Genomic DNA, 21475 nt, shown 5'->3' with positions numbered 1-21475 from the left:
TCCTTTCTATATATACCTAGCTAGTTGTCGTAGGGTTTTGTTGCTGTGAAGAGACACCATGACCACTGCAACTCTTGTAAAGGAAAGCACTTAATTGGGGCCGACTTACAGTTCAGAGGTTTAGTATCATGCCAGGAAGCATGGTTGCACATGGGCAGACATAGTGTTGGAGGGGCAGCAGAGAGTTCTAGATCTATAGGCAGCAGGAAGAGAAAGAGACACTGGGCTTTTGAGATGTTTATTTCCCAAACTTAGGGAGTGTCCTGGTGAGGTGTTTTTTTTTTTTTTTCCAGCTTGACATAAGCAAGAGTCATGGGAAGAGGGAAGTCAGCTTAGGAAAGTGTCCCCAACAGACTGGCCTGTGGACGAGCCTGCGGAGCGTCTTCTTGGTTAATGATTGATGTGACAGGATGCACATTGATGTGACTGAGCAAGTCATAGGGAGCACAGTAATGAACAGCGTTCCTCTATGGCCTCTGCTTCAGCTGCTGCCCTGAGTGCCTGCCCTGATGCCCCAGACATGAGTGTGACATACAAGATGGAATGTTTGCTTTCCCTTGAGAACATTCTGTGTCTTGAGAAGCTTCCCTCCGAGATGGAAAGTTTTTTTCTCAGAGGAGCTTGGTATGCAACAGCGTGAGAGCTTTGAGAACATTCACCCAGCATAAGAAACAATCGCTGCCCCCTTTGCTTGTCTGTTACCAACAGCATCTGAATGGGGGTTTCCGGGAGAGGGCTGGTGAAGGTCCAGAGGTCAGGTGTTCTGTTTGTAACTGCTGTGCTTTGAAGTTCTTGGTGTTGCTCTACGAGAGGACATCGCCCCCTAGTGCTCATGAGGTGTATTGCAGAACAATAAACTGCAAATGAACAAGCACAAACTGTGGTTACTCTGAAGGGCCTGCTTTTGTAGAAGTGCTTTGGCACCTGTCTCAGAAGCATGTGGATTACTTCCTCTATGTGTGAGCAACCTCAGTCCGACTAGCTAGATGAAGGGAAAGCCCCTTTATTTTCTAAAACTTTCCATGTCTCTCCTACCCACACAATTGACCTGGCCCGAGTCTAGGTTCCTCCCAATTAAACAGACCACATGGCAAGGGAAAGGAGTGTGAATTTGTGGGAAAATGGTTATCTTGAAAGCCAGAAATGTTAACTTTTTCTTAATATTAATTTGTTTTGATCTTATGTGTACGAGTGTTTTGCCTGCAGTGGGTCCCCTGGGACTGGAGTTGTGGAGGGTTGTGGGCTGCTGTGTGAGCGTTAGGAATACAATCTCAGAGAGCAGCAAGTGCTCTCAGCTGCTGAGTCAAGTCTCAGGTCATGAATACCAACTTCTTGAAAGTGACGTCATGTGACTACGATGGAGTATAGTCTTTAATATTTGCAGGTGGGTTTTCTCCTTCAAATAAACGTTTAGTTTTAATGATTCTAACACTGATTAGAACACAATAAGAAAGTAATGAAGGCTTCCAGTACACATCTTAACAAATATTTATATGCATCTTTGTTAGTAGAAATGTAAGTTAGTGAGATACTTTTGTCTCAATGGGAGGTTGGTGCCTTCGGTCTAGGAGTCTCCTGTTGTGCTGGACAGGCTTAGTAATCCTTAAAGAATTCACAGAGGAAAGTCAGCACTTTAAGACAAATTCTTAGCTTGGCTGAAATGTAAAACTCGTTTAGAACCCACAAGGCATGAAGAAAAATGTTTTAATACTGTACATTTTAATACTGAAAAGGGCAGGTTTGGTGAAGAGGTTATGGAGTCAACCCTTTTTGACTGGGCAGGAGGGAGGCAGAATTCAAATTCAGCTCTTCACTCTTCTCTGCAGTGGATGAGTAATTCTTCCCACATGCCCAGAGGCTGAGACTACTGTGCACTCAGAAGGCCTACTGTGTGCACAGCTCTTGACTGTAGACAGTGAAGAGAGAACACATGGTCTTTCATAGAAGGTAGCTCATTGGTCAGAAGGCCTACTGTGTGCACAGCCCTTGACTGTAGACAGTGAAGAGAGAACACACGGTCTTTCATAGAAGGTAGCTCATTGGTCAGAAGGCCTACTGTGTGCACAGCCCTTGACTGTAGACAGTGAGGAGAGAACACACGGTCTTTCATAGAAGGTAGCTCATTGGTCACTTGCTGTAATGAATAGGTACACAATTTCTGAGGCGGCTGTGGAGTAATTTCTATGTTGTAGAGAATCAAATCAGATATTAAAATTGAACAAAACCCCAACTATTGCCAGGTGTCAATAATGTACCCTGCCAGATATCCCATGAAAGTCATTCTTCAATTGAAATAAATGTCACAAGTGGTTCTTGAGGCCTTTTCCAGTTAACTTAATGACATAACATTTTTTTTTCTTTTTTGGATTTTCAAGACAGGGTTTCTCGGTAGCTTTTGGTTCCTGTCCTGTAACTAGCTCTTGTAGACCAGGCTGGCCTCGAACTCACAGAGATCCGCCTGCCTCTGCCTTCCGAGTGCTGGGATTAAAGGCATGCGCCACCATCGCCCGGCATAACTTTTTTTTTTTTTTATCACATCAGCCCTGTGTCTAGCAGGGAAAGCAAGCCCAAACTAAAAGAACAGGACATAATGAATTTTGGGTTTGGTTCTAGTTTAAAGGAGGAAGTAAACTTAAGTGGGGGCTTATTTTGACTTTTGCATTTTTCACCCCTTGGAAAATAAAGACTTGTAATATGGGGTGTATGTATGTTTGTGTCTCTGTATTTGTTCCCACACTTGCGGTGGGAAGACATGAAGGGTGAGTGTTAATCACAGAAGAAGAAAGAGTTATATTTTTGGTAACATCGAAGACTAAACCATAATAATTGACCTATCTAAACAACAGTCCCTTTCAACGTCTGTCTGAGGCTGGCGAGAAGAAATCAGCCAGTTCCTGGAACATTGGAGTCCTCTTGAGTTTTACATTTCTTGATTTATTTCCAGTTTCCCACCACCCTTTTACTTCTGAGCTCGTATGAGAAGTTTGTAAGTTAAAATATTTCCTGAAGGTTTGTTGACACTATTCAGAAGTCTAAAATTGATCTGGACAAAGGAAATCCTAACTGTGGGGCAGACAGAAAATGGGCTTGCTATGAGTCCGCGGTCCTTTGGGGTGCATGGGGAGTTGACACAGCCATCAGAGTTCAGGAGGATCTACAGCACTGACTGAACAGGACTGTCTGTGTGGTGGCATTTTATTTGTATTTTAATAAATAAAGTTTGCCTGAAGGTCAGAAAAGCAAACCAGTCAGTCACTGGCTCTTACCTCTCCCTTAGTCCGAAATAGTGATCCTGTCTCCAGGAATCTCAGAATGAGACTGTGTGTGAGAGCTGTCTCCTCCCATTGTATAATCCTCTCTAGTGCTGGGATTAAAGGTGTGCACCACTACTGCCGATTTCTATGGCAAATTAGTGTGGCTACTGGGATTAACAGTGTGTATCACCACTGCCTGGTCTGTAAGGCTGATCAGTGTGACGGTTTTACTCTCTGAACTTCAGGATGCTTTATTTATTAAAAATACAAGTGAAATATCACTACATGTCTGTGTCTTTTCAGAGTCTTGACTGCCTCTGAGAGCATAAAACCCCAAGCAAGATACAGGGATGGTAACATCTTCTGACACACAAATTGGAAACTTCTGTCGACTTCAGACTAAATGCAGTTTCATCCCAAAGCTCTTGTTGCTCCCTGGCCTATCTCCTTTCACATACAGAGATTCAGGTGAAGGTGACCTGTGACTTGTTGGGAATGCACACTCCCATTATGGCTGGGAACCAGGGCTGGCTTTTGCTGAATTAGTTGAAATCTTTCTTCCCCTACCTTGTTCACATTGATCCTTTAATCCCCAATGCAGAGACATGAACACAATCACAGCATTATAAAACTTTCTTTTTATTTCAGCTTTCATTTTACTCCTTAGGAAGGCAGAGGTGAAGGAGAAAGGAGTAAAAGAAATGCTTGAACCCATGCTTGGAGGTGAGAGAAACTGTTCTTTTCGGGAAGAATTAAGCTGAAGTTGGATCCTGCACTCCATCAGGAGTGGCTCTAGCTCTTGCAAAAGAAGGAAAAGACATTTTTGAAGTTACTTTGTATTCACTCTTCTTAGACCTCCGGTGGCCATAGATGGCCATGGCAATGACAACACCTACTGCCAGGATAGCCCCAACTGTGATTCCAGCAATGGTTCCTCCTGATGTGCTACCGCTGTGCAGTCCCGATGGCCTCTCTAGCCTCCACTGCTGGGCGTAGGAGTCCTTAATCCAGGGTGCAGCACTATCGCTACTTGTCTCTTCATTAGAGCTGGGGTCAGACTGACTCATGAGAGGAAGCTGAGTGTAAGGTGGTAGCCTAACAGGGGCTAGGGAATCTTTTGTAAAGATTCCAGCCTTGACACAATAGGACACTTGGCAACCATCATTGATAACAGCTAGCTGTTGGCTGAAGCCCCCAGGACACTTTTGCAGAAATGATTCCCCTAAGTCTCTGGATGTTGAAGAATCAACCAAAGGGTTCCCCTTTGTGCAACTGAAGAACCCACCAAAGGGGATTGAAAACTTATGCCCCAACTCATGATCCATAGAAACACATACCTTGAGGTTCTGTAACAGACTCAGTGAAAGGTACCCAGATGGGCATGACTGTTCATTTGTCACAGGGTTGATGCTCTTGTCAGTGAAGACTCCCCCAAAGAGAAGTCCTGAGTTTTGGGATACTTGACTACTGGCCACACACCAATAAGCCCTGAATTCAACGTTAGCCACTTTGAATACATTTTCACACACTTTCTTACAGAAGATCTTGAGGGTGCACTTCAGTCTGCATTCCGTGTCCCTGTAACCCTCCTCATGGGTCTGAGTCAGTAAATGGACAGTACTGTATCCAGAGGGACAGGAGAAATTACCAGTGAGTGGATTCTTCTGTTCCAACTTTTGGCAGAGATTGAGTGAACTGTATGAGAGATGTTGACACACCTGATAAATGCCTCCGAAGGGAGAGTTGGCTACCTTACTATCACAGGAGCCATCATCTGTATTGGCTTGAAAATTGAAGTTGGGGGACTCGACATTTGTGCAGCCTGGGTATGTGTTAAAGTTGTAGTAGTTTCTCACGGCAGTTTCCACTGTCTTCGATAGCTTCTCCACCAAGTGGTATGGAAAACCAGGCAGCTTGTTAGGCTTGATGAAGAAATGCAGAGGCAAACCAGATCGGTCTATTGCCACCAAGTGGTTAGCCATGCCATTCTGCCAGGTTTCCAAGGTGATGCCTGGGTAGAATGGAGCCCCTCCGATGCTCTGCATCCTGGAGTTGGTTCTGTTAGCAAGGTAGCCTCTGGTCAAGCTATTTTGGTAATCAGAGCCTACTTCAGAGTTGAAGTTCACAGCCTTCGCGAAAGTGATTCCCGCAGAGGTGGTCACAGCGACATGGTTTCCCTTGTGGTTCTTAAGGAAGGAGGACCTTATGTGGTCCTCCTGAATGAGTGCGGCCCCAGCATCCACACTGGTGATTACGTGTGTGCCATAGTTGAGGACCAACAGTTCTGCCAGGTAGGTGGCCATCTTTGTCTGGTTTTTCTCTAGATGGTCACATATTTCCATGAGCTCTTTCTTAAATCCCAAGCTGAGTTCTGAACTTGGGTTGTTTTTCACTGTGTAGGCCAAATTTCTCACCTGAACTCTTGTAGTTACAGCATGGTCCTTCACTTGAAGGGTCTTCATCCTTTGGAACTCAGAAGAGAACTTGCCGTTGACTTTGAAAGGAAAATCGAGCCCCATGTTGATGGAAGCTGAGGTGGTGCTGCGGTAATTCACCCAGGAGTCCAGGATTTCTGAGTTCATGTCCAGGTTGCTCTCTTTCTGAGGAATAGTAAAGACTTCATCGGGGATGATGTAATGTCCATCTTCTGTGGTCTTACAGTTGGTGTATGTCAAGTCCATCACCCGCCCCATGTCTATGTTCCTCAGATTATCCCAGCCCCCTCCAGGTAGCACTTCCAGAACGGGTATATTGAAAGCCTGTTGGCACTTTCGAAAACTAGTTTCACTGGTCTCTCCTAGGAGCTTGTCTTCTTCAGCATATGCTACTGTGGTCCAGATGAGGACTGTGACAATGAAGCTGTTCATGGTGAAGATAGCCCCAGTCACACACTAGTTCTGGACATGCACCAGAGAGCCTGGGCAAACTGAAAGACAAAAAGAAAGCAATTGCTTAAACAGTAGTTGCTTGAAATTTTAACAATTCTCCCAAAACCGTAAGTTGCTCTTTAGCCTGTGTTAGCTGAAAAATTGGCAAAGGATAGTTGGTTGGAAGACTAACGATCACTTGAGCATGCAACAAAATATAGTATAACATACAAGTGAACACATACTGTGCATACTTTCCACCCGTTTTCTCCAACCAAGCTGTTCGCTCTGCGGTAATGCATCCTCAGAAGAAGCAGATCCCACATCTCACCTGTTCTTTACCTGGGGAGCCTGTTTTGGCTTTTTGTTGGCTCTCTTGGCCTTGATCCAAACTTGGCTCACGGTTCTGTTCTCTTGTCAGTCTCCAGTGCCAGATTCTTTTGCTGAATATGAAGAGGTCAGTAGCAACATTTGCCCTTCTTGACATGCTTTTATCTCCACCAGGTACAGGGTATTTCTACCTCGTGGACAAGCCTTAGATTTCTCATTGGCTTACTGAGACTGGAGGCTGTCCTCTCAGAAGAAAGGCGGGAGAGTAGCATGCTCGCACGTTTTGTGATGTCTCATCGCTACAAGCCCTCCTGTTTTGGTGTGTGTATGATATTATCTGGGGCTGAGATAAAGAATGAAGACAATTCTGTTTGCAGTATCCTGGGACTCTTCAGTCTGACTTGCCCTAAGCATTTCATGTGAGTGAGTGAGTGAGTGACCTTGTTTCCTTTCAGATAAAATTATCACAAAGAGGACAACAGCCACTCTATTATCTCAGTTTTAATTTTTCAAAAACATAGAGTGACCAAGAAATATGTGTGCCTGTATACAAACACATACCTTTTTCTGTATATTTAATTTGCAAGTGTACATTTTGTACTTTTAAGTTTTCCAGCCCACTGTAGGTATATAAAAATAAGTGTGACTCTTCCTTACAAAATTAAAGAAATTAAAATTTTATATCATTTGAAGAACATAGTTTCACGTCCTTCCCCATCTCTCTTTCTGTGCTGATGCCAGTTCTGTTAAATGAATGATTTAGAGAGATACATCAGACCCAGTGATCAAGGATCAGGATTAAAGGAAGTTCATCTCTATGAGTTATTTAGGAAAATTAAAATGTGTCTTTGTACATTAAATAGTATCCAGGGACTATAGAGAAGCCAAAAACAGTTTGAATTGCACCGTCATGGCTCCCCAAAACATACCACAACCAACATGCAGCCATGTTTCAATTTATAGATCAATGTTGTTACCTATCTGACTTGAAGTTTTCAGGGAAATGAATGATGTTGGGTCATCACTGATATAGCAGAGGAGAGAGTTTAGAAGGAATGAAAACAAACGAGAGTTTAAAAGTTCTGTTCCTGGTCTTCACAGACGAGTTTCTCTGGTCACTGTTGAAACCATAATGGTGTTCTGTAAATACAGAACTACCACAGTGTGGCTCTCTGTTCATGCCACAGAACCCTGCTTAGGGAAACTGACTTATACCAACCAACAAAAAAGACTGTTTGTTAACAATGTCTAGGCTATGCTTAGCTGGAAAACTCGGGCACCTCCGAGGACACTGTTCCTTAGCTTATAATTGGATGGTTATATGCTAATACCTCAGGAGAGGGAGGCCAGAATTAGAAAACTGAGCATAGAAGTAGCTGTCATGATTCTGTATTTGAGTCCTTCTCTTCAAACTGTTTCAGGCATGGCTGGCTGGAAGTGGAATACTCTCCCTCCTACATTCATCTGGAGGCAGACAAGCAATTTCTCATTCTTTGTTGCTGTTTTCTTGAGCTCATTCTTCTGAAAGAAGAATAGCAGCAAGGTCAATGTAGGCAGTTCTAAATCTAGATGTTTCTAAACACTTAATGTCTGCCTTTTTTTCTTTGCTACAGTCTTCCTTCTCAATTTTGGCATGGGAAATGAAAATTAATATAGTCATGGAATTCATCAAGGGTTATATAGCAAAATGTTTTAGTAGGACAAGGATAAGAGAGGTCACGGAGAAGTGAATATAATAAAAATATATTGTGCATGAAGACGCCATGATGAATCCCATTATGGATAATTGATACATGCTAGTAAAATAGTTAAATTTTAGAAACATAAACACAAAGGTTTTAAATTTTTTTAAGTTCATTTTACATACCAACCACAGTTCCTGCTCCCTCCCCTCTTCCTGCTCCTCCCCATCTTCCCTCCAACCAACCCTAAAAATAAAAACATTTTATAGAAAACACAATTCTTTTAAAATGACTTCTCTCTCTCTCTCTCTCTCTCTCTCTCTCTCTCTCTCTCTCTCTCTCTCTCTCTCTCTCTGTGTGTGTGTGTGTGTGTGTGTGTGTGTGTGTGTATACCCATGAAGGCTAGAAGAATATGTCAGATCCCGTGAAACTGGAGTTACAAATGGTTATGAGTTGCCAGACCCGAGTGCTAGGAACCAAACTCAGAATTCTCAGAATTCTGGGAACACAGCAAGCCCTCCTAACTGCTGAGCCCTGTCTCCAACCCTACAGCATAATTCTTTCAAACAATTTTAATAACACATTAAATAATGCTGAAATCATTCAGTGTTACCAGATATTTACAAATATCCACTACAAGAGGTATCTATCTACACCAACCCATTGATGGTAGTGACATCTGGTTGGTAAGAATTATTCAATTGCTTTAATTTTTTCTTATCAATTTTGTTTTTATATGTTTTAGCTTTTAATGATGAGCATTTCTCACCCATTTATCAAAAAAGTATGTCGTAACTGCCAAACAATGCTCAGTAAAATAATCAAGAAATGCATAACTTTTAAAAAAGAAACAAATCTCTTTTGGAGTTTCCAAATGCCCGAATGTGTTAAATGCCTATGGACTCTGTGATTCTTTTGCTCAGTGAGCTGTGTTTTTAGTTCATGTAAAATGTATGAAATTTAGGGTGCAACCTCCATCTGCACACCAAGACAGTAAGTTGGTTCTTTACAGGCATTTTCCTGCTTTTCCCCTTCCACCAACAATTTCCTCTTTTCTCTTGCATTGACTTCTGTGTACAAGAGCATACTCTTTCAGGCTGGTCATCGTGGGTGAGGAAATGCCCAGGGCTACACACTAAACTCTGGCCTCAAGCAGAGAGAAGCGGTGCTTCTGCACAAGGTACACTAAGGTGCTGAAAGGCACTTTCACTTCCTCTACCAAGCCATGAACCGGAAGCCACATCTGTGTGACCACGGACAAGCTTCTGACTCCATGTCATGAGGAGTCGTGATTCATGTGTGATGTTCATCCTGTGCAGGCTTGGGACCGGATCAGATGTTTCCAGCCCCTTTATTCTATCATCCATCTGGGATAATTTCATGCATCAGGATTATCTCATTTTTATGTGTTCCACAGGAATCTAAAAGACCCATCAGAAACTCAGCACACAAAGCAAGGAGCTGGGACTTCTGCAGTCCATGGAGTAAACTCCAGTCTGGACTATGGAGGATGTACCCGTGAGACAGTGACATTTTCTCCTTTCAGTCTCCTAACCCGATGTTCTAGGACTTGCCTGGTCCACTCCTTCCCCTTAGAGGGCGTTCTCCCACCAGGACTGCTTGTCTACTAAAAGAAGTACCCAGTGGGTGTGCAGCCCCTTTTATTATGGTGGGTAGGAAGAGAACGCTGATGGGAAATGTCTCTGTGCAGTCATATCAAAAGCTAGGCCTGTTTCCAGAAGATAGCTGATGGCCAGAAATCTAGTTTAACATCACAGTAAAAAGGGAGACTTACAAAACAGAACATGAAGAATCCAGTCTGTCCTGGATGGATTTGCATGGTCTAGGGAACTGGCCCTCCTTTCTCACTAAGAGTGTAGCTGGAGCTGTGGCCTAAGACAGAGGGCCTCAGAAAACTGATGCTATACTCCCCCAAGCAGACATTTAAAGAGAAAAGAATGAAAAGAAACATTGCACTGAATATTAGAAAAGACTCCAAAACCCTCTCCACTCAGCCCTCTACCAAATCAAGAGCAAGACATCAGGTTACAAAGACCCCTGCTGAGTCCTGGTTTGGCAGGCCCAGACTATAAGTTTTAGCAAAGTTAAAAGCTAAAGAGTATCCAGAATTACTCTAGACCACAGGAGGAAACTTCACATCAGAACTGCGTAGTATTCAGTGAGGTAGAAACCTGGCTGGAGTCTGCAGGGTAGCACAGATTCAGCTGCTGAGCATCAGTATGCAAGACATCAGGCAGCGGCCTAGGGCCAGGGCCAGCACTGTCAAACTAATAGTGAAGACCAGAATCTGAATCTGGTCTTGCAAGGGACCACACAGGAGTAAGAACAGAATTGGAACCTGTCCCCACTGAAGGCAACTGAGGTGTGATCCACATAAATTCATGACTTGGGTCTGTGAAGGTCTGCCAATTGATGGACTCAAACTCTATGACATGTCCTCTAAAGGGGACAACCAGAGTTGGAGCCAGCACTCACTCCTGAAGTGTCCACAACCAGACTGTCCAAAGGTGTGACCATCATCTGTGAAATGATTTGTGAAAAACCGTTCAATGAGGGACCAACATCTGTAATCTAACCTTGCAAAGGTCTTCTTAGGAAACTGGGAGGCATCTGAAACTCATGTTGGAAGTCAAGACTAGGACACTGGGTTTATATAACTTTAATTTTGCTTAATAATTACATCTAAGTAGCCACTGGTTTATCCTAAACTCTTGGTATTTAGTTGTCTTTATGTTTTAATTGGCACATAGTAACTATGCATTTTTATGAGGTACTGTATGATAATTTGATTCATATTCATAATTTGTAATAAATAAAATGGGCTATTAAAATTTTATCCTTTCAAAAGATATCATTGCCTTGTGTTTGGGTTTTCAATAAAAGGGAGTATGACAAAAATTACTGCCACCTCCACACATGCTGTGGGAAACTATAACTTCCTTCTATTTGACTTATTATCTACCTTCCTTTATATATCATTCCCTCTTCCCTTCCTAGCCTGTAATAACCCCTGAAGTACTCTCTACTTGGGTTCTCTGAAAGAACAGCAAGCACTGTTAAGCCCTGAGGCATCTATCCAGTCCTGAATTTTTTAACAAAGGGAATTGTGCATGTTATTGGATCAACTTTTAAACAAACTGTATATAATTCCTGGCACATCATAGGCTTCCAATAATAGACATTTCCTTCCTTTAGTTTCACATCTCTAGATTACCTACCAGGTAAACTTGAATTTGATTGTTTACCAAACAGACATTAAGCACATAGTTTGTGGAAGGATCTGCTCAGTGCTTTGGGAGAAAGAGTGAAGGGAGGCTTAGGCATGGATGCTAACAACTTAGGAGAAGACTATCAGGAAAAATACCTTGTCAGATGGAGGGGGTTCCTATAGTATTTTATAAGAATATATTCCATAGTGATTACCTGGTCTGTACGACTCTAGGACCAAAGAAGACTTGACAGAGGAACATACTGACTAAATCCCCCATAGATGTTGCTATTGATTCAGCAAGGCATAGAGATGATTAAATGAGAACACTGGAACACAAGAGTACTATGCAGAATAGTGATCACCAGGACAGATGTGCTTTAGAGTTGGTTGTTGCAGCTCACCATGGTTTATTTACACAATCATTAAAGAAACAAGACTTCATTTACCATTTACTCTAGAATTATCTTGAAAAACATGATTGAAGATGATTTTAGTGACAGTCTGCAGCAAACTCTCTGACATAGATATCTTATTTCAGATCGTGCTCTAGAATGAGGACATCACTGGGGTGGTGGCACTTGTTAGAGAAAATGTGGAAACTGAGGCACGGCTATTAATACAGGAAGAAAGCCCGACATCAGAGTTCAGAGAGGCTGCAGACAGGACACGAACTAATAGCCATATAAGGTTGAGAGTGAAAACCGATCTCGTGAGTAGATATGAAATCAGAATGTCTCCGAGAAGTTCTTCTTTTCCGGCTAGTCATATCTGGTCACAAGACTTTAGACATGAACCTCATGCCATTCCATTTACAACTATGTCTAAGCTTTTGACATTGTAACATGGCACCATCTACAAAATCCATGGTTGAGAAGTCAATTGAGTATTTAAAAAATTCCCCCAAAATATCCTATAATATTTAGGCAAATTTATAATTTTGCATTGGGTTGTTGTAGGGAGCTGTGGGCTGCATTTCTGGTACTCGGCCACCCGCACGGCTAGCTTTATACCCGAAATAATTACACAGAAACTGTATTCTTTGTTTTTTTGGTTTTTCGAGACAGGGTTTCTCTGTGGCTTTGGAGCCTGTCCTGGAACTAGCTCTGTAGACCAGGCTGGTCTCGAACTCACAGAGATCTGCCTGCCTCTGCCTCCCAAGTGCTGGGATTAAAGGCATGCGCCACCATCACCCGGCTGAAACTGTATTCTTTTAAACACTGCCTGGCCCATTAGTTCCAGCCTCTTATTGGCTAGCTCTTACATATTGATCTAACCCATTTCTAATATTCTGTGTAGCACCACGAGCTGGCTTACCATCTACAAAATCCATGGTTGAGAACTCAACTAAGTATTTAAAAAATTCCCCCAAAATATCCTATAATATTTAGGCAAATTTATAATTTTGCATTGGGTCATATTAATTACTATCCTTGACTACAGGTGTCCCCAGGATACCTCGGTGTAGGGCCTGCTCTTTCCTCATCGTGACCATATAGATACACATTATGGTGGTCTTAGCTCCTTGTGTCTGGTCTCCATGGTCTTTATGACTGCACACCCATTATCCTTGACTCTTTCTAGGCATAGTTTATTGGTACCTGACCACTCTATTGCCTCCGAGTCATCATTGTTGGATTCATGTCAGTGGCAACTCTTGAGTTCCTAATCCAAAATTAGTATTTTTGATTAGTGCCAACTCTTGGATAGGTGCAATCCAAGGCAAGTGAATATATCTCAAGAGGTAAGTGAATTGGCAAGAACCATGCTTAACTGTTTTTTTTTTAGGAAGACATTGATGAATGATATGTCCCTATGACAAGGTTTTGGCTTATGTTCCTGAGACATGGTATCTTGAATTTAGCACCTGGTACCCTATGGTAGAGGAATACCATCAAAATCATATTTATTTTACCTTCTGAGTGACCAAATTTTAAATCTAACATCAGTCCATGAAAAGAAAGTAAAGTAAAAAAAAAATATCCATTAAGTACAATCTTCCAGTAGATTTGTCAATTTGGCGTAGAAGATTTTTCTTGAAATTGTTTCTTTTTCTTAAGATTTATTTATTTATTATGTATACAGTATTCTGCCTGTGTCTCTGCAGGCCAGAAGATGGCACCAGATCTCATTATAGGTGGTTGTAAGCCACCATGTGGTTGCTGGGAATTAGTAGTCAGTGCTCTTAACCACTGAGCTAAATCTCTAGCCTTTGAAACAGTTTCTTTAACTTACTACGAATTTTCTTAGTCATGCTATTATTTTAGTATTTATATTTAACAAAAGGCTTAAGTTGGTTTTTGTTCTGTTTTTTACCTAAGGAACTGTAGGACAGAGAGACAGGACATCTGCTTCTTCCTCTCCTTGAGTTTCTTCAATGCTTCTTTGATCTCCTTGTTTCTCAGACTATAGATGATAGGGTTCAACATGGGGATCACTGCACCATAAAACATGGACGCCACCTTATTTTTGTCTTGAGAGTAGCCAGCACTGGAATGGAGGTATGAGAAGAGACCAGAGCCATAGAAAAGAATCACTGTAGTTAGATGAGAAGCGCAGGTGTTGAAAGCCTTCATCCGCCCATGGATTGAATGAATCTTCATGACAGCAGCAATGATGTAGCCATAGGAGATCAAGACAACCAGGGCTGATGCCCCACCAACTGTACACACAACCAGAAAATTTACTACTTGACTGAGAAAAGTACTAGAGCAAGACAAGGACATCAGGGGTGGCAAATCACAGAAAAAATGGTTAATGATCCGAGACCCACAGAAATGAAGCTGGAATATGGAGCTGGTTTGGACCAAGCCAGTGAGGAGCCCTCCTGTGTATGCTGTGATGGCCATACCCACGCAGGTGGTGGGTGACATGATGGATGGATAGAGTAGAGGATTGGCGATAGCAGCATATCTGTCATATGCCATGACTGCCAGGAGACAGCACTCAGTGCCTCCCATTCCAATAAAGAAGAAAAACTGTGTGGCACAACCTACAAAGGAGATGGCCTTCTGCTCCCTAAAGAAATCACAGAGCATCTTAGGGGCTATGGAGGAAGTGTATGAGACATCAATAAAGGACAAGTTGCTAAGGAAGAAGTACATGGGGGAGTGGAGGTGTGAGTCCATTCTGATCAGGACAATGAGGCCCAGGTTCCCAGCCATGGTCACCAAATAGATCCCCAGAAACAAGACAAAAAGGACAACCTGCAGCTGGGGATGCTCTAAAAATCCCAAAAAGATGAAATTGGTCACCATGCTAATGTTTCTTCCCACAGCCATGTATCAGCTCCACTGTCTTCAAAGTCCCAAAGATAGACTCCTGGGGTCAACCAAAATCCAAGTGAAGAAACTCCTCTGCTTTGTCAAAGAATCATAGACTCCTACAACCAGAAGACATCCCCCAAAATAAATATCTTATGTCTGATGCAGAATTCCCCTCCACAGTGTATGGAGGTCACCGTACTGCTTATCTGATGAACTTGTTAATGCAAAATATGTCAAGATAGTAATCACATTATCTGGATCATCACCTTATTGTCAGTAGCAACACCATGACAATGGAGGGAGTTACTTATTAGTGGTACTTCGGTTGACAATCTTTCTCTTCTTCTGAATTACTCCAAATGTTGCACTATTAAATCACTTAGATATAGACATGTATTCTTTTCTTTTTAAAGAGAAGAAATATAACAAAATTCAAAATGCTTGCAGAGGTAATTTTGTTTCTTAGTTTAATTTAGTTTTTTTAATTGAAAATTCATGCAGTATATTCTGGTTACAGATTCCCCTCCCACATCTCCTCCCAGATCCTCCCCATCTACCCAATCCCACACCTTCTTGCTCTCTTTCTTTAGAAAATGATAGGTAAAAAGATAAATAATTAAAAGAACAATAAAAATCACAAAACACATACACACAAAGACAAAAACAGGTAAGATTTTAAAAATGCCCAAACAAAGCAATATAAGAAAAAAAATCTACAAAGCACCATTGTTTGTTTTGTATTGGCTATTCATGTATTGGCATGGGACCTACCTTAAGCTTGGTTTATATGCCAGTAAAATTCTACTGGAAAGAATAATTTTCCTGTTGTGGTTGTTTTATCATTACACTTTTAAGCAGGTTTCATAGATTGGACCTCTCTCTCTCTCTCTCTCTCTCTCTCTCTCTCTCTCTCTCTCTCTCTCTCTCTCTCTGAATGTATGTATGTATGTGTGTGTCCCATCTTTTTTTCTTGTCCCCCTCCCCTCTATCCCAACAGCATGAAGCAAATAGAGATAAAACTTGGAAAAATACTGACTAAACCAGTGAGTGGAAAATGTCTAACCATATGAACTTTGAATGCTTTTCTTGCACCAAGATTATCAGCAAGAGACCATGTTGTGCTTGTTAGAGCTAAATGCTGATGATGTGGATATTAATAACCCATTAGGAAGTGCAGAATACTCGTCAGAAGGCATAGCACAGACAGAAAACCATGTGATCATTAGCACAGCATAACAATTGTTATAGAGAAACCTTCATACAGTGCCCTGGAGCCTGGAGATAGTAGGTAGTGTTTTCAGAGAAAAAAATCTGTGAGGACAATTGCAAAGATGAGTAAAGCAGTCCTGGGATGGGAAGACACTCAGGAGAACATTTGCAGAAGTCCTGGGGAGCAAGCTTAGTATTTAAGGCATATAAAAGGATCAGAGCACAGGGAAATGGGAGTAGAAGACACATAAATTCTGAAAGCCAGAGGTGGGGAGACAAATTGTGAAAGATCATTGAAAGCTTAGAGGGGAAAGACACGTTTGTTTCAATCATACAAAATTGTAAACATGCACATACATACATACGTAATCACATAAACTGTATGCCACTGCATACATATGTACATCAATATTTTATTTCGGCCTCTCTCCACTTCCAGGCTTCCAATCGATTTATGTGGCTCCATTTTCGGACAGAAGCAATCACCTTACAGTGTTGCATAGATTTGATTTGTTTCTTGACTTTTCTGTCCTTCACTAGAACAGAAGTATAACAAAGACAGCTATTTTTAGAATTCTTTTCTGTTAACTAAATACACAAAGCACTTAAACCCACACCGAGCACAGAGCAGGTCTACCAACTATCTAGTGGATAAATACCATGTTAAAGTGTTTGATCTTCTCCCTGCGAGCAAGAGAGAAAACAATAATGTTAGTTTATTCTTCAGCGTTCTCATTCCTTACTGTGAACAAGTAACGAGATGGCAAATACACAACTAAACACTGTGACCTTAGTGTAATTCAGAGTGTGATAGACTTACAGAGGTAGTAAGAAAGATGACTAGGGATTAAAGGGGGCCGAGAAAGATCACCAGAAAGTTGCTTTGAAATCCATAACTAAAGTTAACGACAGTTGGCTAGAGACAGGCAGATTTACAAACTAATACACCTTTAAGCCTTTCGCTGCAGGAAAGAAACCACACGGGGCTGGACCATTGGCAAGGCTGGCCCATCTTTATTGTGGAATGTTTGCTGTGATCATCAAAGGTATGTTTTATCCAGATACATATGATTCTTTCCTATTTCAGCCCTGAGACCATGGTTTCTAGATTTACATTTTTAAAATATGGTAAGAGCTAATCACTAATTAATTTATACAATTCCTGTGTAGGTAGCTTGATTATTTTGACCTAAATTATCTTCAGGTAATGATATAGGAGATTATATGAGATACGCTACATTCATTTATAATACGGCTTTTTTTGGGGGGGGTCAGGGCTTGAATACTACCATCAATTGTCAGTTTGTTTTTGTTGTTGTTGATGGTGGTGGTGGTGTTTTTTCTTTCAGTGATTTTGAGCTTATTTATCATCTCTGAAGCCATTTTCCTATTTGTGGTTACTCAAAGCAAGGTTCTGTAATCAAACAGAGAAGAGCTAGTCTTTGATCTTTGCATCTTCATTCATCAGTTTTTTCACATGGGACGAGCCAGTGGTGCTGAGACTTGGGTTTGGAGCCTACTGCATACTAGGTGGGTTTTCTATTAGTGAGCTATATCTTCAATCCTGGACACATCACACATCAATCTCTTCCTGTGATTTCCCTTATCTTTAAAATACAGGAGGCAATAGAAAAGGAAATAACTTCATTATTTCACTAATGATCAGTCCTATTGGGATTCTGACCAAGATCATTCCATCTCTACATGGTCTGCGTCTCATCTGCACCTGCTGACTGAATGCAAGTGTGTGTGTGTGTGTGTGTGTGTGTGTGTGTGTGTGTGTGTGTGTGCACTTGTACAGCACAGCAATGGTTACACTGGCATTTCCTCTCATGTTACCATCAATCTTTACAGCATCATATTGGTTCATTTCACAGCACTTAGCATGCTTTGTATTTTGTTGGATCCCTTCTCCTTAACTATAAGCTATGAGATGTTTTATAATCCAAGTTTCTTGCAACTAGTAGACCTAAATGGCATTGATTTATAACTTTAAAAATATATATTGCTGGCAAGAAATATATTGAAATTATGGAAGAACAAGAAATTATTAAGCTGTTGAGTCAACATTTAATTTTCTAATTCTTTAATTCTTAAGTTTTTGTCTGTCCTGATACCTAACCCATCCAGATGTAGCTCTGAGCAATTGATGGTACTGTATCATTGATACAACTGAATGAGGTGTGATCTTTCACCCAGCCCATGTGACTGGACAGGACCAGAATCTGAAAATGATTATGAAGCATTTCCTTGTCCTTAATCCTTGCAGTGTGATTAACTTTTAACAATCAAGTTAATGTGTCAAGATAAAAAGGAATAGATCTCTGATGTTGTCATTCCCATATAACTGATGTCTGTGAGGGCCACATAGTATGCAATGGGTTCTGTAGGATGTGGTGAATGAAACAGAAAGACTGACGTGAGGAAAAGGTGTTTTCATGGCTCACTTTCCCTCCAGCATTTATCAGAGTGCTTGAATTTTAGAGATGCCCAGTGGATATTATATTCACTGGCTGAATAAGGGTTACCACATAGACCCTATACACTTTTTCTATCGCCAAGACCATGGGAATTTCTCTATTTTAAGTACTTCCTGGATACTCAAAAAATACTGGGAATATATTTAAACTAATAAAACATCACAGCTGGAAATCAGCTAGCTTAGACCTTCCCAACTATGATTATAAAACTAACACCAAAAGAGACAGGGGAAATGTCAATATAGTTGGTTAGACTAGAGGTGAAATTAGATTCTGTATCTCATTCTTTGAGAATAGCCCTTGACCCTCGACCTTCTTCTGAAGCCTGGCGTCTCAATGGGGGACACAAAGACATTTTACTTTGCAGGCACACCGTGCTTGCACCCTGAGAGTCTAGAGCAACATAAAATGTACTGGCTTTTAAATCCTGGCATTACTATTATTCCTCCTTTTATGAAGGTGCAAAAAATGATTAATTTAAATCAGTATTGGCTTAGTTCATTTCTCTTCCCATTCCAAATGCTAAGTAATAGAAACCTTTCAAACAATAATACATTCTCCTAATTCTACCACACAGTTTCCCTTATTAAATTCAGAGCAGCAAGAGCAAAATTCCCAGCATTGTTCCTGCTCCACCTTTCCCTTTCAGTCACTGGTTTTATCATTGAAGGATTAACAGGTAACCAGTCCAAGGAAGTGGTGAAGGCGACTCACCTGCAACACCTACAGCTCTGTGCTTCAATTAGCTGGTTGAGGCCAGACACTCAGAGAGAGAGAGAGCAAAGCGCTTTCCTGACAGAACCTGGAAGACAGGTCATTTTGGAGGAGGTAAGTAAGGGTTAGATGTAGCCATGTTCAATTGACTGCCAAGAGAAGGGCTTGGAGTGAGGGATATAAAGAAACTCAGGTTGTCTCCAGGTGCCGTTGAGTCTCTCTAGATGGTGATATGTCCCCAGGAGTCCTGATGGGCAGAGTGGCTGGCTAACTGGACTCAGGAGTACAAAGAATGCCAGGGTTGCCTGAATAAAGTTGGTATCAGCAACTCTCCCTATTTTCTTTAAATTCCCAGTCCCTCATCTCCAGTGAGAGCTCCCTGGAGTCAAAATACAGAAAATTCTAGTTTAGCATTACAATGGGCAACAGCCCCCTATAGTAACAGTTACCTTTGTAGAATGGTGGGTGTTTTCCATGACATACTTGAATTATGCAAGGTTAGAACTAGGAGCAAATTAGTGCAAACCCCCAGAAAAGAATGGAAGGAGAGAGAGAAAAGAAAGGAGGGGGAAAGAAAAGGAGACAAGGGAGAGGGAGAGAGACTGATCTTAGGAAAACAATAGCATAGTCATGAAGTGGTGTGTGTATCCCAGAAAGGGATTAGTATACACTGAGAGAGTGACAGTGAAGGGGTTTAGCCTTCAAGAGTCTGAATCAATTGACTTTGTGGCTTCTTTTCTAAATTCTGGGATTCTGATTCACCAAAATAAAAAGGAAAGGACACAGATGGCTGCTAATGTTTTTCATTGCATGGACAGCAAACAGAGCCTCTTACACAGTTTACTTCATAATATCCTCAGAGAACCCCAAAGAAAAGCCATCTGCAGTGGATTTTCACATGAGAAAATGGAATTTTGGAGAAGTAGCTTCAATAAGGTCACACAAACATCTCTTGGCAAAGCAGAGACTTGAACAAAATCCTTCCAGCATCAAAAGGCCACACTTGGTCCTCTGTACCGCGCTGCCCCATAAAAAGATAGATGGCAACAGAAAAAAAAATAGCTTTCAAAAATCCCACAAGTGGTAGTTTTAAAGAAAAGTTTTGGGTTTTGACCAGAACAGGATTTCCCTTCTGTGTGTATTTTGTTTTTGACTTCTCAAATATCTAGTTTGAAAAGATTTGAGTGTGTCCTATGGGGAGGAGCACGCCGGGATTGAAGTGGGCACTGTGCAAACCCACAGAACTCTGCGGCTTCTTTCATGGATTTCTGCCTCATCCTATTTGTGTTGGCTGAGCTTTGACTTTGAGAAAAGCCTGTTGCAACTTCGCCTTTCTCCCCACAGCCTGAGCGGCTTCTCCTTGCTTGGGCCAGTATCTCATACTACAAAGCCAAACAAATTATATCCTCTCCCCAAATTCCCAGCTCTTGGCCCTATGCCTACATTTTTGGGTACTCTCTCAAACTTGACATTAAAGAATGGAGCATCATGGTTAAAGTGATAGTTTCTATGTAATTAAATCTTTTCTAGGAAAAAGAAAACCACAACAAAACCAAAACAAATTTCTGGTTTCTTTTTCTTATTGCAGAGTGAAATGTGAATGGGTGGGGTAGTAGAAAACTGTAATGTTTACAGTTCCTGTCTCCCTTCCCCTCTGTAAAAAATATTCTCGCTCTCTTGCTCTCTCTCTCTCCCTGTTTTTTTTTTCTTTCTTGTTTGTACCACTCTCAACCAAGGAGCCCTCTTCTCAAGCACTTTACTCTGAGTTGTTTGAGAAGATCAGGAGATTTTAATTGGCTCGCTCACAAACTGCCACAAATTTGTAGCTGGTCTTTTTTGCTCCCTAGTCTCTCTCCATGCCTTCTTGTTCTTTCATGAAGAATTTTCATTAGTCTGTTGCGTGTGAATGGCCCAGAAGCATTCTCAGAGGTCTCAATCCTTAGTACACTTTAGGAAATCAAAGAGGAGAAGTGTGAACAGACATGGGAAGAAGGCAGGAAACGGTGGTCTTCCCACCTTGTGGTGATAGACTCAAGAGTGGAGCTAGGCAGTTTCAAATAGGGGTGCAGCAGTGGTCTCAGGGGTGCTTGAGTAAGGACGGGTACTAAAGAAAGTGGCAGATAAGTTTAGCAAGAAGAGAAAGGAATGAAGGGGCTAGAACAATGCCCCAGCAGTTAGTTAAGAGTACTTGCTTTCCTTGAGGACTGGGGTTTGGTTCCCAGACCCAGCTTCAGAGGAACTGATGCCGTCTTCTGGTCTCTGTCTACAAGCATCCGTATGCATATGATAGACACACATACATCTAGGTTAAAAAATTAAAATCTTTTTAAAAGGGAAATGGAAAAGTAAGTGCAGTCGGTTGCTGTAGGAAATCCTTCAACCAGTAGCCTTTAAGTTACCTGCTCACTTGGACATGGCCTCTTACACTATAAATGCTGATATAT

At 41.5% G+C, this 21475-nt stretch overlaps 2 protein-coding genes across 2 annotated transcripts; both read right to left on the bottom strand.

The window, feature by feature from the left end:
- Positions 1 to 4006: 4006 nt before the first annotated feature.
- On the bottom strand, positions 4007 to 6121 carry LOC142851392 (macrophage-expressed gene 1 protein-like). Its single transcript, XM_075975244.1, has one exon. It carries the CDS (start codon positions 6119 to 6121, stop codon positions 4007 to 4009), a length of 2115 nt encoding a protein of 704 aa, XP_075831359.1.
- Positions 6122 to 13674: 7553 nt separating this feature from the next.
- Positions 13675 to 14643, bottom strand: LOC142851391 (olfactory receptor 5A1-like). Its single transcript, XM_075975243.1, has one exon. The coding sequence runs from the start codon at positions 14641 to 14643 to the stop codon at positions 13675 to 13677; it is 969 nt and encodes a 322-aa protein (XP_075831358.1).
- Between the last annotated feature and the right edge of the window lie 6832 nt (positions 14644 to 21475).

Source organism: Microtus pennsylvanicus, chromosome 5 (assembly GCF_037038515.1).
Source record: "Microtus pennsylvanicus isolate mMicPen1 chromosome 5, mMicPen1.hap1, whole genome shotgun sequence".
Taxonomy (NCBI): domain Eukaryota; kingdom Metazoa; phylum Chordata; class Mammalia; order Rodentia; family Cricetidae; genus Microtus; species Microtus pennsylvanicus.
This window is presented reverse-complemented; position numbering and strand designations above follow the sequence as displayed.